Raw genomic sequence first — 17133 nt, forward strand, 5'->3', positions numbered from 1 at the left:
GAAATTCTCATTTGGAAATATTACTCACATTTTGAAAAATCTGTTACATTTCATTATACTGTTTTTTTTTGTGAAAGAGGCTTAAAAAAATCTTAATTTTCGAAATCGGTGAAAATAGGAAAAATATTCTGAGCTTATTTGAAGCTAAAGAAATAAAGATGTAAAATTACACTACAACGTGCCCTCTAGTGTCGATTTTTTCCGAAGTTATGCCGGTATTTTGAAAGATAATTATCTTTATTACAATTAATTATAATTAATATATTAATTAATTGTTAATTATAATTTTCGAAATGAGTGCCGTGTTTTGGCAGTGAAAGCATACAGATTTCGCAAATTTCACTAAAAGATCCGTGGGTCACTGGTCGCAATGCTGCAGGCTTGTAATGAAGAGGTCCCGGGTTCGATCCCCGGTGGAGGCACATTACAGTGCTTCGGATCCCACTTTTAAGCTGTAGGCCAAGTCTCCACTTGAACATAAAAAGGACAAACTTTAAAGTTGTGATCTTAAACAGCATAAACACAAAAATCCACACGTGTTAACTAAAGTTATAATACAGATTTATAATCTTTCTCGTTTCTAAACGTTACTGGCTTAATCAGAAATTTTCGCCGCGGGAAATGTTTTATCCGGAGGGCACAATGTGGTTAATGCATGTGCTTTTAAGAGGGTTCCATAAATCTCTCCGTTAGCCCTCCATTAGAAAGCCATGTTCATTCAGGAAACGAGGAAATTCAGGTAACATGCAGAAAGGACACCTCAATGCCATTCTATTAAGCTCAGGATTTGCTCTGACCCACAACAGTGTTGCCAACCAACACTGATAAAAAGTAACAATGAACACCATAAAAAATATATTGACAATAATTTTTGCATGAACACCAGCATGTTGCACAGTGATACTGTTGATAAAAATAATTATGGAATCTAGAAGATTTAGGATGTTGGCTACGATAAGAAACCATAATAATTGTATTTAAAATATGAAAAAATAGACAATAAATGTTTCCTTTGTCGATGTGAACTGGACGAGTCTGATATTGTTCTAGTCAACCAATATTACAGAAAAATTTCACATTGAACGTGACTTTCTTGTACCGAGAAAAAAAAATGGTTGTGGTTTTTATAGATTTTTGATTGATTTAGTTTATATTACTTCGCGTTTTGTCTCTCTTGGCTAATTTGCGAAGATCGGGATGAGTAATGAAATGGATGAATGGACATTCACAAACAACCAAGCCCGAGCGGAATTCGAACCCGGGACCCTTGGCGTCGCAGCGCGATGTGCTAACCACTCGCCCACAGGGTCCGGCTTTTATAGATTTTGGTTTTTAATAAAAATACATCGGTTGTCGTAATTAAATATCAGTGGCGTATTTATTAAGAAGGCTTCGAGCATAAACCGAATTAGCCCTACATAATATTTTGGTTATTCCAAAATTACTTCTCTGTAAAAAGTTAACATCATTTTCGGCTGAAAATAGAATTTGAAAAAGGAGTGCGGAAGAAAATTAAGGGGTGTGCAAGCACCCTTTCGCACCAAATGAGGAAGATGATGATTGCTTCAAGCGCTTTGAAAATCATTACAGAACAAAAGAAATATAAAGTTAAGAGATGGAAATTGCTTATTTTGTAGGGAGTGGTTGCGCGAATATACGGAGGAAACGTGGAAACATGTGTGGTAGGGAAGAAAGAAGAGCTAAGAATGGAAAAAGTCTTTAAGTGAAGTACCATTGTCATTTATAATAAGTTTCTTCTCTTATGTAATGTAATTGGAAGGTGAGGCATTTCTCCCGTCCAGGTGGCATCTCACCCGGAAAATCGTAAAGGTGTTACATCTTTACCTTTCAAGCTAAGGCATTTAATATTTTAAGACGTACTTTTTTACAACAGTAAAATTGAATAAATTTTCGACTTGTTCATGTAAATTAATGTACGTTGTTATTATCCTGAACAATTTTGCAGCCCATCTTTCTCTGCCGGAATTCCCTTACATATATTTGAAAATGCTTATTGCCAGGTACATAGTTACAGGGAAGAGTTTGTTATTTGAGAAAATAACTTTTTTCCACTGCTCTTTCGCATGACAGAAAAGTAAAGTTTTAATAAGAGAATGGGTCCCGGGTTCGATACCCGGTGGAGGCACATTGCGGTTCGGATCCCACTTTAAACTGTAGGTCCAGTCACGATTAGCCTTACTGTTCATACAGTGGACTTAGAACACCAAGTCAATTGAAATAGTGAATTAGGATCACACGCCTGTTAAACCTTTTTCCTATAATTTCAGTCTTCACCTGTCACATGCATCATTGCCATAATGCGTTTGCTGGTATCTGAAATTCTACCATGGTTCGACCTAGACGAATTGCAATATTTTCGTCACTGTATTCATTAGAATCAGTCACTTGGTATCCCCTAGAGAATTGTTGATTTCCCTCACTCGACAGATTTCGATGCTTTACGTAATATGTATAAAATGGGCTCCAGCCCGCGGAAAACACAAATAAAGGATATATTTGATCGCAAAGTATGGTTTCCGTAAGTGAAAACCTGTCTTTTCGGTACTTTCGCCGCTTTTTATTAGCAAAAAACCGTTTGTATGCACACTCAAATAGCGAAAGAGCACGTCGAAAATAACCATCAGTCCCAAATCTAGCAATCCTAACCTAACGACGTAAAATTATATCTGATGTTATGGAATGTTGTCTTGGGTGCTATATTCACTTGAGCGAAGTCTTCGGGCTGATCTGCTTCATGGTAAGGCAACACGCTAAGCTAACATACCAACTTTACACTATTTCACGATAGCACATCTCCGCGAGCTAAAACGGAAAACATTCATAAACAACATAATCTTCATAAGCCATTCAAAATATTTCACTTTGTCGAGGGTTTAAGTTACGTCAGCAACGACGACATGACGTCACATTACTTCGTGTGTACTCGCGAGTGTACAGAGAGTCGTCTGTACTCAACTTAAGTTTAAAGTGGTATCCCAAACACTGTGCTACCTCCGGTGATCGAATTTGGAACCCCTTGATTACAAGACGACAGCATTCGTTACCACTAGGCCATTGGAGGGGAACCAATAAAATAACACCTTACTTACTGTCAAAACATTGTTTATTGCTATTACATATTATGCTAATTGTTTTATCATATTGTTAGCAGTATATTATTAATGTTAGTACTAGTCCTTAATTTTATATTAAGCGTGAACTAAATTAATAATATTTTTACTTACCTAATTTCTAAGAGGTTTGGCCTAGAGAACGTTCAACAAGTGTACTTCTTTACATTCTTCAGCAACAGAAAATCCACACGTTTTGGTAGGCATTTCTAATGCGTTTTGAAGAATTAAACAGGATAAATTTCTTATATCGGACAAACGGATTTCTTCAAATTTACAGAAGAAATTACTTACCGAATGCAGTTTCTTTATAGTTGTGGAAGTTCGGGGAAGTGTTCCCTCGCATCGTTCATTGAATTTTGCCGGTAAATCATCTATTTTTCGATATAAATGTGTGACCGATGCACAAAAGCTGTTGCATCCATTTCCTTCCAGCCGGATGTTGCCTGTGTGTGATGACGTAATCACGGGTCAGTGTTTCCAAACACGTGTTTTTGTAACTGAAGAAGGTACGTTTCCGAAAATTGTTTGTGGGGCTGTGTGTCAATAGTTCGTGGGGCTATGTGTCAATGGTTCGTGGGGCTATGCGAGAATGGTGTGTGGGGCTACGCATTTTTTTCTAAACCAATTTTTAACTATTGTAACCTAAACGTGACCCAACCTAATCTTACCGTAAATGGTTCGTGGGGCTATGTATGAATGGTTCGTGGGGCTATGCGTCAATGGTTTGTGGGGCTACGTAGGTATTTTTGGGTGCAGTGGGGTGGAAACACTTCATGCCGTGTACGGTAGTGAAACTGTGACCGCCATTTTGTGTGTTACCGAAGGCAAAAAGAAACGAAGAAAACTTACTCGATATGTCGCAAATAGAGCTTATTTCCGTGAAATAAGTGAAATGCCACCTTCAACAATGTTTCTCAATGCAGAATACGTAAGTACGAATATTCAAATTAAATGAAGTAGCAAATTTCAGCCGTTTGTCCGATATAAGAAATTTACCCTAAACAGGATAGCAGAAACACTTTGTCCACAACACTAACACACTAACTGTATTCCCAACGTGAAACCAATCTGAAGCAGTACACCTTCACGGTAAAACTCAGTCCGAAATTGCTGTGTCATACGCTATCCTGAACTAACACTTCGAAACAACAGACTGCACTGCACGCGATAACTGGGTCAACATGTCTAGGGGGAGCGCAGGTAGCTACTAGCAACATTGCGCCAAACAAGATCAAGGACTGCAGGAAAATCATGTAGGGACCCTAGGTTACCTGAGGGAAGGGGGAGTGAATTTTTTTATAGAAAAAAATAAAATAAATTATATTGTTCCTTGGTGTATTTCCAATTTCTATATTACTTTTGTTCGCATAAAAATAAATTAATTTTTAAATAGGAGGCAAAATGCACTTGATGGGCCTATCAGGCGCCATCTTTGAATGTTTGTCATTCGAGACAAACATGCACGTGACAGTGTTTAATTGCTTGGTAATGATGGTAATTTTTGTAATTATTGTAATTAATGAACAAGTACACCTCTCCAAACAAGAAAGCATTAATAAAAATATTACGTTTTTTGTGGGTTTAAGGAATGGTAAAATATGTGTGTGGCACTCATGCTTGTAATTATTTTTTATTAATGATGGTATTTTTAATTATTATAATTAATAAATAACTGCACATATATAATCAACAAAGGAAGCTGTGATTCAATAACAAAATGGTTTCTTCTTGAAGATAAAAAAATGTAGGCCTGTAAGTAAGTTTCTCGTACGGCACGGGTTCATATATTATATTTCAGCCTTTTACTGTCACTTCTGACTTTGTTCTGTATCAAATCTTCCATTTAACTGTTTACCAATTGGTATTTATTTGGAACGTTTTACAGTTCAAGGAAGAACGTCATGACACGTATGTTCGTGTGAGCTTGAACCAGCACTACCGCAACGTGAAGGTCAAGAGGACGTCAACAGTTCGTGGCTGTGACGACCCTAACTTCTCAGAGTGCTTCAACTTCAGGATTTCACCTTCCAAAATAGATGTCACTAGCGTCTGCTTCCAAGTATGGAACTCCGTGAGCGGATACGGAAGAGGTAGGGAACTCGATAATATTTCAATATGTTTTATTGGTAAGACTGCAGAATATGGGCTGCTTAGGAGGAACGTGGTTCATAATTTTTTGGTAACGTTTTGTAGTTAGTAATCGGGAAAAGTAAGTTTTAAGGTGCGGAAATTTTTTTTCTTTAAAAAAAACAACAACAGAAAAACGTGTCCAGGTTGGGCGGTATTGAAATCGTAGCAACGAAGGAAAAGGCATATTCCTGCACAAATCTAGTGAAAGCAAAAAATGCCTATGTTGTTAGGTAGCTAGGTTTAGTTCACTTAGCCTAAATAATAATTAGTCATTATATTTATGCTAATGAAACCTAACCTAACAGGCCTAACCTAACCTTGTAGGCATTCCTCGAAGAAATAATGAAAGAAACTGTGCGTAAACAATATGGACACGAACGAATGGAGAAATGCATTCCTTTTAGCAGCAGGAAAAACATTTTTTACGTGCAAAAATATAATAGTAATCGTAAAAGGAACACCGGAAAATGGAAGTAGAAGGTACGTACTTTCAGGGGATATAAATTTTGTTCGTCTATTTAAAGGAAAAAAAGCAGACCATGTTCTACAGTGAGACCGTTTTATTTATTTTTGCTTTTAGTAGCAATAAAAGTTAGTTAATATTACATGGCCGTATTTAAGGACAGGCTTCAACGGGTTGAAACTCCTCTTATTGGTTTAATAAACATTTGGTATTAATTTTACAATAAAACAATTGATCACAAAAACTGGATGAAGAATGCTCCTGATTTAGATGACCTACAGATACACGGCGGACATAATTTCTTCAAATTGTAGTTAATGTATTGTTATTTTGATGCAAAATATACATTTACACACCATAACACCATTAAGCCTTGTTTCCATGATTATGAAAAACTAAATATGCTGACCAAGGCAGTAATTTATTTTATTAAAAACATAAACTAAACGTAACGAGGGAGAAGAGAATGCTAGTGAGAAAATGGAAGGAAGCCAAGGAAATAGAGAAGAAAGGTGAAGAAGACATAATGAACTGGAATGGGGGACTGAAGTTAAACAAAGAATGGAAGAAGATGTTAGAAAAAGTGGAAAGGACAAGAGAGAAAGAGGAGAGGAGAAGGAAGAAAAATGAAGGGAAAAGATCATGAGATTAAAAGTCCAACCACATTCTATATGGAAGTAATTGAGTTTAGCCTTTGAGGTGAAAGTAAAGTTGGTGAAAGTGAAAGTCACCTTCTAGAAAGTTCCTAACAACTTTCTAAGTAGTCTGGAGGGAGTAATGTTTGTGTATATATAAGGCCCTGTTTTTGTATCTTGTTACTTTTGTACTTGATACAGAGTCTGAAGAAGACCTTGCTAGAAGGTTGAAACGTTACGTTTAGTTTATGTTTTTAATAAAATAAATTACTGCCTTGGTCAGCATATTTAGTTTTTCACTTACACACCATGAAATTCATTTTTAAGGTTGTTTTTCAGTATTAATATAATAATTTTCTTCAAAGAGAAGGGGGGGGCAAGGCAGTTTACTCCTCTTGGTAGACAAGGCTGAGCATTAGGAAGACATAGTGCGGGGCAAAAAGTATGGGAACTGCCCCACACGCCCTCCCTAATCGCCGCCACTGTTAAGTCAGTGGATAAAGGATGCACATACACACATTTCCTTAGTTCAATTTTTAATAAAGAAACCAACAGTTTACCAAGTATTTCCGAACGAAATACTTGCTAGCACGCATAAAGGTTGTAACATTCCAAATATTATATATTCAATTTGGGAATATTACTCGTACTTTTGGTACGTTTATACAGTTTATTTCGAAGAAAATAAACTCTCCACCGCAAAATACGATAGCGCTACGACGTTTAGATGGTGTTGCCATCTGTCGGAGATAAGCTAAACTATACTCTCCTCCCCCCCCCCCCTTCCCTTTTTTTCTTGCACGATGCCCGATCGTCATTAAAACAGTTCGCATCCGGTCTTCGAAACAGCCACATACAGTCGACTAGCAGCGGAGCAGGATCGCCTTGCCTATACGCAATTCCTTCGCCCACGCATCGCAATGGTGAGATGGGAATACAACTTTGGAAGCCACGATTTCTAGACTCGTGAAGAGGCCCACGAATGCACTTACGTGATCCATACCATGTGCTTGCGATTGTGATAAGGACCATCAGAAGGATTGCATTAAGGTATAGTGGACGTTTGTTGATTTCGATCCTGTTACCGACTTGCCCTTTTTGAACTGTACAATTACCCTCCTTTCTTGTGATTATTCAGCGAGCTGTTTGTTCGGAGTTTCTTCTCCAACACATTACCCCCCCCCCCTTTTTGACTTTGTTAGATATAAATTAACGTGCTGAGTATAATGGTACAGTGCTTCGGATAGTGAACTCTATTAATTTATGCATATTTTTTGGAACTGATAATAATATCAAGTCAAGGTACGCCCAACACGAAGCGTTAGACATTTCTACCCCAATATTTTCGTATAACAGTCCAATCCCAAAAAAAGAGCGATTAGCTGTCTATTCTCATGCGTTTTGGAGACTGAATGATCGATTGTGACAAAAGAAAATAAATTTTTGTTTTCTTTACGCAAGGAATTGCTGTGTAGACCCTGTTGAAAGATAGTAAGCAACGGTTCAAATTGCGTTCGTCAAATGACAATGTGCCTTTTTGTAATTCTTCCCCCTTTCCCTCTTTAATAAGTCATACCCCGGGAACACCTTAAGCAGTAGCCTCAAAGCCATGCACAATATATATATATATATATATATATACATGTATACGAAAGGTACATGTGCTTGATTGTACGTAGTTGTTAAGGATTCATTGTTATTGAAGAACACCTCCGTAGATTGTTATCGGCATTGCTTGCCCTTTGTTAATTAGTACAGTTACGGGAACGTAGATTTTTTTTTAATTGGACTTGTTCCTTGTACTCATTTTGTAAAGAATATTTCCCCTCTTAAAAAGAGAGGTTGAGTGTCATGTAGTAATATTTCACGTTGTTATTAAGAAGTCAAGATAGTCTAAAACTGTTGAAATAAAAGGAGGTTAAAATTGAAGTTTTTTTTCTTTATCTTTTTTGTCTCGTTAGAGTTAAATCGAGCACATTGAAAGAATGCAATATACACTGAGATGTGTTTTTGAATAAGAACCAGGATACTTTACTTGAATGGTTAAAGTTACATACACCTTTTTGACTGCTCTCTCCCCCCCCCCTCCCCCTATTTTTGTTTCTTTTGAAGATTACAATGAATATTAAATTATGCATGCCTGTTTGACCAATTAGTATTAAGAGGGTTAATTGTGATTAAGTATTTTTGGTGTCGTCATTTGTTACAGGAACATTTCTGTTGACAGCATAAATAAGCAAAGTAGTGTTTGGAACGGAATCTTCGTGATTTTTGACCGTTCCTCGGATTCCTGCGTTGAGCGGAACATGACGTTGCCTTTCTGTTGAGGGTTTACGTGTTTGGAACATATTTTGCCCAACGGAAACGCAGCGTCGGAAGGTGTTTATGACCGTTGCATGGGGCAGGCACTAACAAGGGTATATTTACCACACGCTTCCATTGACTATACATTAACGTACCGGGTTAGTTAGTTGCCTTAACCAGACAAGCGTCATAAAGTTTTGGTACCAGAGCAGGTTTAGTGATTTACTTTACCTTTGTCAAGTAACCTTGCAGAAAGAAGAAATATTTACACAACCCCCTTCCAAAATTTTTTTCCCTAGTTAAATTTTTGTTTTTTTTATTTCCTTTCCATCTTGTGACGATTTCTTTGGTAAATTCCTGCGGCGTTTATTTTTGGATACGATTTTTCCTATGATGGCACCTCCAGATGAAATAAAGGTTTTTGACGCTGGTTGCCAAACCACATTGTCATTTCCTGTTGCTTCTTTTCTTTCAGGCGCTACTTCTTCTGTGCCTTCAGCTCCTCACCCCCCCCCCCCTTTTTCGTGGCCTAATCCGCCACTTTATAGGTGTCCTGATTTAACGGTTCGTTCTTCAACGGCTATGCCATTTCGGACATCCACACCACCCTTAACCCCCCTTCCTTCTGTTCATCCTGTTTCTTCGGGTACGTCTCAGACCCCGACATCATTAGTGACGTCCCATTCTCCCTTGGAGACGATAAAGATGAAAAACCTCAATAGGGCAATAGATGCCTTACCAATATGTGACGGTATGGACCCTCCTCGGCTTTTTCTGTTTATGGCTGCGTTACAGCGCCTTATTGGAAATGGTCTTGTTCCCCTTGAATGGATTTTACATAATGCCATCCGCCGTACATCAGGTTTCCTCGAGACCACGTGGTTGGAGGCGTTGTCTCAGTCAATACCTTGGGGGGATTTAAAGTCGAACATATGGAACAGTCTTGTTCCGAACCATCACTACCTCATCTTAGTTAACCAACACGTGACTCGTCTCCAACGAATAGACGAAAATCTATACCCCTTCGTCACGGACGTCGTCAATTCGGCGTCCGCTTTGGCTTTGGTTTTGGATGAACCAACTTTATTACAAACCATTCTTCTCCATCTCAACCACATCTCAATGGGATGTCTTTTGCTTCGCGGCCACCCCCAATCTTTGGCAGAACTTTTCGCCTATGCTAAGGAGGTGTTTTCTATCGAAACGAATAAATCTGCTTCTTGGAGACAGTCCTTTAATCTTGGGGCGCGTGCGCCCCAACCCCTTTTTTCACTAAATAGGGATGCTGGCTCTTATTGTTCTTATTGCCGCCGGAGAGGTCATTCCCTCTCCACGTGTCGTCGCCGTTCGAACACTGTGACACCTGTGGTTTCGGCACATACACAGGTGGGTCAGACCCTACATAATTCTGCTGCCCCCTAGACCTACTTATGTATCAACATTTTTTTTTTTTTCAATTCTTTAAATTGTCAACATAAGAAGTGTCTTAGATATAAGGGTATTATGGTAATTTTTATATGCATTATTGTTATTAAGTGTATTATCCTTATAAATGTGTCTATTTTTTTAATACAATGTTTATGGAGTGATATTATGTAAAATTATTATTGTCTATAGTTTGGGTATTTTGGTTAATCACAAGTATTTGTAATGCATGCGCTCTGTAATGAGGCTACTTCTATACTACAATTACGCCATGGAAGAATTCCGTTGCATCCTTGCTAGTGTGGCCATCTGGCGACGAGTGTGTACTACGCCTCGGAACATTTCGTAGTGTTGCGCATCGCTTTAATTCTTGTGTAGGCCTTTGCCTGGTAGTGATTCTGTGTTCTGGCGTCGCACAGTTTGAAAAAATTTTGGTATCTGTTTTGCTATTTGATCTAAAGGTGATGAAATTGGTAATTTTTGCCTGCGTATGATCTCTTTGCAATATTGGATCCGGGATGGCCAATATGGAGTTCAAGGTTATTTATGTGTCTTGTGGACTTTGATATATCATCCTTGTTGATATTTATGTGGGCATTTTCAACCGGTATGTTATTATACCTTGATGGATTTCTTTTTGCCACTATTAATATTAATCTAACTATTCTGGGTGTTATACTCTGAGTTTGATATTTATATTATGTTTTGGTTCTAATTACCATATAAACGCTTAGGAATTTTTTTCCCTGCAGGTTCATTTTGGGGGATTGTACATTGTTGGTGTGTGTGTCTATTTTAATTGTATTTCTCTGCTCATACCTGTATTTTTGCGTTAAAGCTGAGAAAATGGTCGTTTTATAAGCTATATATATATATTAGGGTGTTTGTTTTATGCATATCTTCATAATTTAAGTGCAACTCTTGGCTTGTAAGACTTTGAAGCTACTTGGTCGTTTAGGCCATTATTTCCTTGTTACTTTATTTTGCGGGCAATTTTTCTTTCTTTTCCCAGGGCCCGGGAGTTTGTAACATTCCAAATATTATATATTCAATTTGGGAATATTACTCGTACTTTTGGTACGTTTATACAGTTTATTTCGGAGAAAATAAACTCTCCACCGCAAAATACGATAGCGCTACGACGTTTAGATGGTGTTGCCATCTGTCGGAGATAAGCTAAACTATACTCTCCTCCCCCCCCCCCTTCCCCTTTTCTTGCACGATGCCCGATCGTCATTAAAACAGTTCGCATCCGGTCTTCGAAACAGCCACATACAGTCGACTAGCGGCGGAGCAGGATCGCCTTGCCTATACGCAATTCCTTCGCCCACGCATCGCAATGGTGAGATGGGAATACAACTTTGGAAGCCACGATTTCTAGACTCGTGAAGAGGCCCACGAATGCACTTACGTGATCCATACCATGTGCTTGCGATTGTGATAAGGACCATCAGAAGGATTGCATTAAGGTATAGTGGACGTTTGTTGATTTCGATCCTGTTACCGACTTGCCCTTTTTGAACTGTACAATTACCCTCCTTTCTTGTGATTATTCAGCGAGCTGTTTGTTCGGAGTTTCTTCTCCAACACATTACCCCCCCCCCCCTTTTTTGACTTTGTTAGATATAAATTAACGTGCTGAGTATAATGGTACAGTGCTTCGGATAGTGAACTCTATTAATTTATGCATATTTTTTGGAACTGATAATAATATCAAGTCAAGGTACGCCCAACACGAAGCGTTAGACATTTCTACCCCAATATTTTCGTATAACAGTCCAATCCCAAAAAAAGAGCGATTAGCTGTCTATTCTCATGCGTTTTGGAGACTGAATGATCGATTGTGACAAAAGAAAATAAATTTTTGTTTTCTTTACGCAAGGAATTGCTGTGTAGACCCTGTTGAAAGATAGTAAGCAACGGTTCAAATTGCGTTCGTCAAATGACAATGTGCCTTTTTGTAATTCTTCCCCCTTTCCCTCTTTAATAAGTCATACCCCGGGAACACCTTAAGCAGTAGCCTCAAAGCCATGCACAATATATATATATATATATATATATACATGTATACGAAAGGTACATGTGCTTGATTGTACGTAGTTGTTAAGGATTCATTGTTATTGAAGAACACCTCCGTAGATTGTTATCGGCATTGCTTGCCCTTTGTTAATTAGTACAGTTACGGGAACGTAGATTTTTTTTTAATTGGACTTGTTCCTTGTACTCATTTTGTAAAGAATATTTCCCCTCTTAAAAAGAGAGGTTGAGTGTCATGTAGTAATATTTCACGTTGTTATTAAGAAGTCAAGATAGTCTAAAACTGTTGAAATAAAAGGAGGTTAAAATTGAAGTTTTTTTTTCTTTATCTTTTTTGTCTCGTTAGAGTTAAATCGAGCACATTGAAAGAATGCAATATACACTGACATGTGTTTTTGAATAAGAACCAGGATACTTTACTTGAATGGTTAAAGTTACATACACCTTTTTGACTGCCCTCTCCCCCCCCTCCCCCTATTTTTGTTTCTTTTGAAGATTACAATGAATATTAAATTATGCATGCCTGTTTGACCAATTAGTATTAAGAGGGTTAATTGTGATTAAGTATTTTTGGTGTCGTCATTTGTTACAGGAACATTTCTGTTGACAGCATAAATAAGCAAAGTAGTGTTTGGAACGGAATCTTCGTGATTTTTGACCGTTCCTCGGATTCCTGCGTTTAGCGGAACATGACGTTGCCTTTCTGTTGAGGGTTTACGTGTTTGGAACATATTTTGCCCAACGGAAACGCAGCGTCGGAAGGTGTTTATGACCCTTGCATGGGGCAGGCACTAACAAGGGTATATTTACCACGCGCTTCCATTGACTATACATTAACGTACCGGGTTAGTTAGTTGCCTTAACCAGACAAGCGTCATAAGGTGCGTTTGTACAGATGGATTCATAGGAGTTAGTTAACATATTAAGAGATGTCACTACTTGGAAATGATTGTTTTCTGATCAAGAATATTTCAATTCTAACAGTTTTTGCAACTATATTCAGTTATATCTAGAAGGCCTTAATTGAAAAATGAAAAAAAAACACCTAAAATTGCTGTTTTGTACAGTGTCTCTCAAAAGTTTTAGGACAACGACATTTTAAACTAGACAACCCAATTTACACAAGCCGTTGGTGGGTTGCGTGCAGAGTTAGGCTCAATTTCAGGGTTGCCACATACACAATAGATATTTATAAAATACGCGAAAGAAATATAAACAAGTATTATTGTATAAAATTATTAAAAATATCACTATTATATCGCAAATGACAAAATTCTTTCTGAAAGAAAGAAATAGGTTTTCTAGTATTTCATCGCTGATGAGTCTACAGTAAGGAAATGAGGTGAGAGGAAACGAAAGGTTACAAAGGAGAGGAGAAAGAGAAAGAGAAAGGAGAAGAGGAAAAGTAGAGGAGAGAAGAAAGATAGGATAGACGAGGAGAGGAGATGTAGTGAGGAGAATGGAAAAAGATTGGAGGAGAGATGATAAAAAGAAACAAAGCAGAGAAAAGAGGAGGAAAACGAGAGGAGAGGAGAGGAGGAGACGAGAAGAGGGAAGTGGAGAGTAGAGTAAAGGAGAGAGAAAGAGAAGAACGAAAAATGAGAGAATAGTGCAGTGGAGTCGGAAATCTAAGACAGGAAAGGAGATAAGAGTGGAGAAGAGTGGGATGGAGAAAAGTAGGGAAGGTGATATCAGATAAACGCAGAACAGAAAGAGGGGAGAGAAGAAGGAGAAGGAACTGGAGAGAAGAGGTAGTTGCAGAAAATATCGTCTGAGCGTCAAGAATGGATGCATTGGTCAAATTATCGACATGAAACATTCAATAACATTTTGAAATGTATTGGAGAATATATTAGATCGGTGCGAAATGCCTTTTGGCTGAGTTCAGAGCAAATTAAAATCTTCCATGTAAGATCTTTGATTTTACCTGCGATTACACCACTAAAAAAATGAACGTAATTTTTAATAATTATTCAATTTTTATCCACTTCTCGGTTCGTTGAAATGGAGATTTTGTAATTCAATATTTCCCCTCCCCCCATCGTTAATTCCAAACTGAATCATTCCGTTTCACATGGCGTGGACAATGAACACAATGGGATATGTCTAAAACTTACGAAAATTTTCTGCCACCGGAAGGGTTTGAACCTACGACCATCACATTGACAATCCTGAACGGTAGCCACTACCCTACAAGCTTTCGCTCCTTAAGCTAGGTAGAAGGAGCTGACCAATGTGAAATGTAGATGTAACTCTCCTGTATGTAATGTGCAAATAAGTATTGTTTGTAACAAAGGAAACGAAAGTAGTACGACTCGACGAAAACATTTAATGGAGAATTGCACATGGTGAGAACTTTTCATTCGATATTTGCGGAGGTATCCTTGCATTGAACTCAAGTGGGAAAAGGGGTAAAATTAGCATGTCCTGAATTGCCACACATATAAATAGTTATTTCATTAATATTTGTCAATGTCTTTGAAGCAGTACGCAATTATCGTTAGAGTATCATAATTCACGATCTTATATATAAAAATATCCCGTTGAACGTGTGTCAATTCATTTATTTGTTTATTTTTTTTATAAATTCCATGTGCAGAACAATGTAGGCACTATATACTGCTATTACAAATAATGTTACCATGCTCTTGTTTAATGGAAGGGATTCTTTTTCAAGAACTCTAACCAATACACTACGACCTTTGTTTTCTTGGAGCTACATTTCCTAATTATTCTGTCGCCTCAATATTGTAAACGTTATCTGCAAAAAAGAAGTTAAATACTCAGATATAGCTCTGTACTTCTAGAATTACTTTATACACATGCATTTGAAATTTAACTCTGAATTTCTTTCTTCGTATTAGTATATCTAATCTTGTGAATATATTTTATTTGTAATTTTATAATGGTTTCATGAACATCTACGAAATAGTTCCTAATAACTTGGAATATGGTGAATAATTATGAAATGTCTTGAAATTAATTTTCGACCACTAGATTTTGGCAAGGGAATTATCTGTGATCCGTTTCCAGTCATTCATTGCTTAAACAAAGTTTTAAAACTATGTGGAATTTTCATTCTGGGATAAGTTTCTTTACTTGCTACATGTATGCGAACTACACTCTGTCCCACTTATCTCTGGAGCAGGTGAACGAAGACAAGTATCTGAGCAGCGATGAACACGTGAGAGGAACGGGATTGCGTGGAGGGAGGAAAGCCACTGCAGTTACCAGCCTTCCCAGCAGCGTACACTGATTCGCTCTGTCCACTCGATCCCCTCTCCCCTCTCTCCACTTCTCTTTCGCTATGCGCGGCTTTGCTCCAGAGATGCTGGGACAGGGTACAGTTAATTGTTCCTCAAAAGGTATCATCTATCTCTGTATGCCACACATTTAATTCTTACTCACATGGAAAAAAAATGTCAATTTGTATTCAGGAGTAGTTTCACAGTTACAAACTATTTTGGCCTTGATGAGAAGTTTAGTGTAAGTAGGCATTTTGTTTATAATTTTGAAATTGAGGTCGTCTAAGGTTGAAATCCTCATATTTAGGGCTTGAACTCGTCACCTAAGAAGTTGAAGATCGTCCTCTACTTTGTGCGTGACCTTCTTTATTTTTCTATTCATTATTCATCCTCATCGTCGCGATTAGCCAAAGGTAAAATAAGAAAAGTCCTCCTCCGTGACCGTGCGTTCTAGGGAGCTGTGCTTTGGACTCCGACTGCAGGACGGCATGGATTCGAGTCCGCCTATGCTCACTCTCTAGGTTCTCGGCCTGTGTATGGGACCGGTAGAAACCCACCATCGTGAAGAAATTGGGGAGCTACGAGTGAGTAGCGTAACCCGGTCTCGGAAATCTCCTATGGGGCATGTTCCTGGGTAAACAAAAAATAATCAATCAGACAATTCGATTATCGAAGGCGATAAAATAACCTCCGGTTGACCAAGTTGCCAATATAAATAAATGGAATACAGATTGTCTTCGAGCTTACATTGTTAAAAAGGAGCGGATACACGTATTACTATCCAAATAATTATTCAATACGATTTTTTGTTTGTCACGCCTTGAATAGCGTGAGTGAGTCACTTTGATCGCGAGCAAGCTAGGCTACCAAGCTTGTCTGCCTTTGAAAACCAAGTTATTTTTTTCACGGTTTCCGAACGCGATTGCTATTGTAGAAGTATATATTCTCTCAAAAGAGCAAGAACGGAAATTCGACCAATGTTCTCCCGTCGTTTAAAACCAAATATTATCTATTAAACGAAGAGTTCACAATTGTCAATAAACGGTTTAACCTATCTGAGCATAAGGTGAATGTAAATACTAAATTTAATAGAAAGGTTCTCCAAAATTTCTCTTCCACTGTCTACGTAAGGTCAGTACCCAGGGGAGGGGCCATGTGGGCCATGCTCCCCCCTCGAACCCTAAAATATTTAAATGTGAACCTATAAATAAATAAATACGAAAATAACATCGTCGATTTTTGAAATGTGCAAAAATTTCAATTTTGATCTTGCATAAATGAATCTGTTTCTTGCGCAAAAGTCTTCAGGCTGCAATATTGGATGGTTTTAGTTTTATAATGCAAGGCTAGCAGACGTCCGATTCACCGATTTAGTCAGGACAGTGCGTTACTTTCAATCCCTGTCCCGACTTTTTCGAACTGCACTCGTGATGCGAAAATGTCTCTTTATTATTGTTTTTTTGTTAACTCACAATTAGACATGTTCTTTATTGTATGAAGTACGCAACATAGAATTATCATGACTTTTTAATGTCGCTCGCACTATTTGAACTATTTTGTAATATCTGTCTGTCTGTCTCTCTGGTCTACGTCAATGACAGAAATGCAAGCAATATTCTTATTTATTTTTAACCCAATTAAGGGAAAGTGTAAGCATTTAAAGGAAATAAGAAAGAGCATCACTGTTGCTCTTCCTTAGAAATTGTTGTTCTTCGAGGAAGAAAAATTAGAAGGATTTAGTCCAGCACCTTAACACAGTG

General features: G+C 37.9%; 1 protein-coding gene across 1 annotated transcript in view; it reads left to right on the forward strand.

Moving 5' to 3' along the window:
• LOC146000049 (synaptotagmin-15-like) overlaps positions 1–17133 on the forward strand; it is a 319549-nt gene that overhangs the window by 286782 nt on the left and 15634 nt on the right. The window contains exon 9 of the mRNA XM_083137374.1: positions 5020–5224. Coding sequence (XP_082993500.1) covers positions 5020–5224 — 205 coding nt within the window. The remainder of the gene's footprint in view (positions 1–5019; positions 5225–17133) is intronic.

The sequence above is a fragment of the Lepisma saccharinum genome, chromosome 16 (genome assembly GCF_977018435.1).
Source record: "Lepisma saccharinum chromosome 16, izLepSacc3.1, whole genome shotgun sequence".
In the NCBI taxonomy this organism is placed as follows: domain Eukaryota; kingdom Metazoa; phylum Arthropoda; class Insecta; order Zygentoma; family Lepismatidae; genus Lepisma; species Lepisma saccharinum.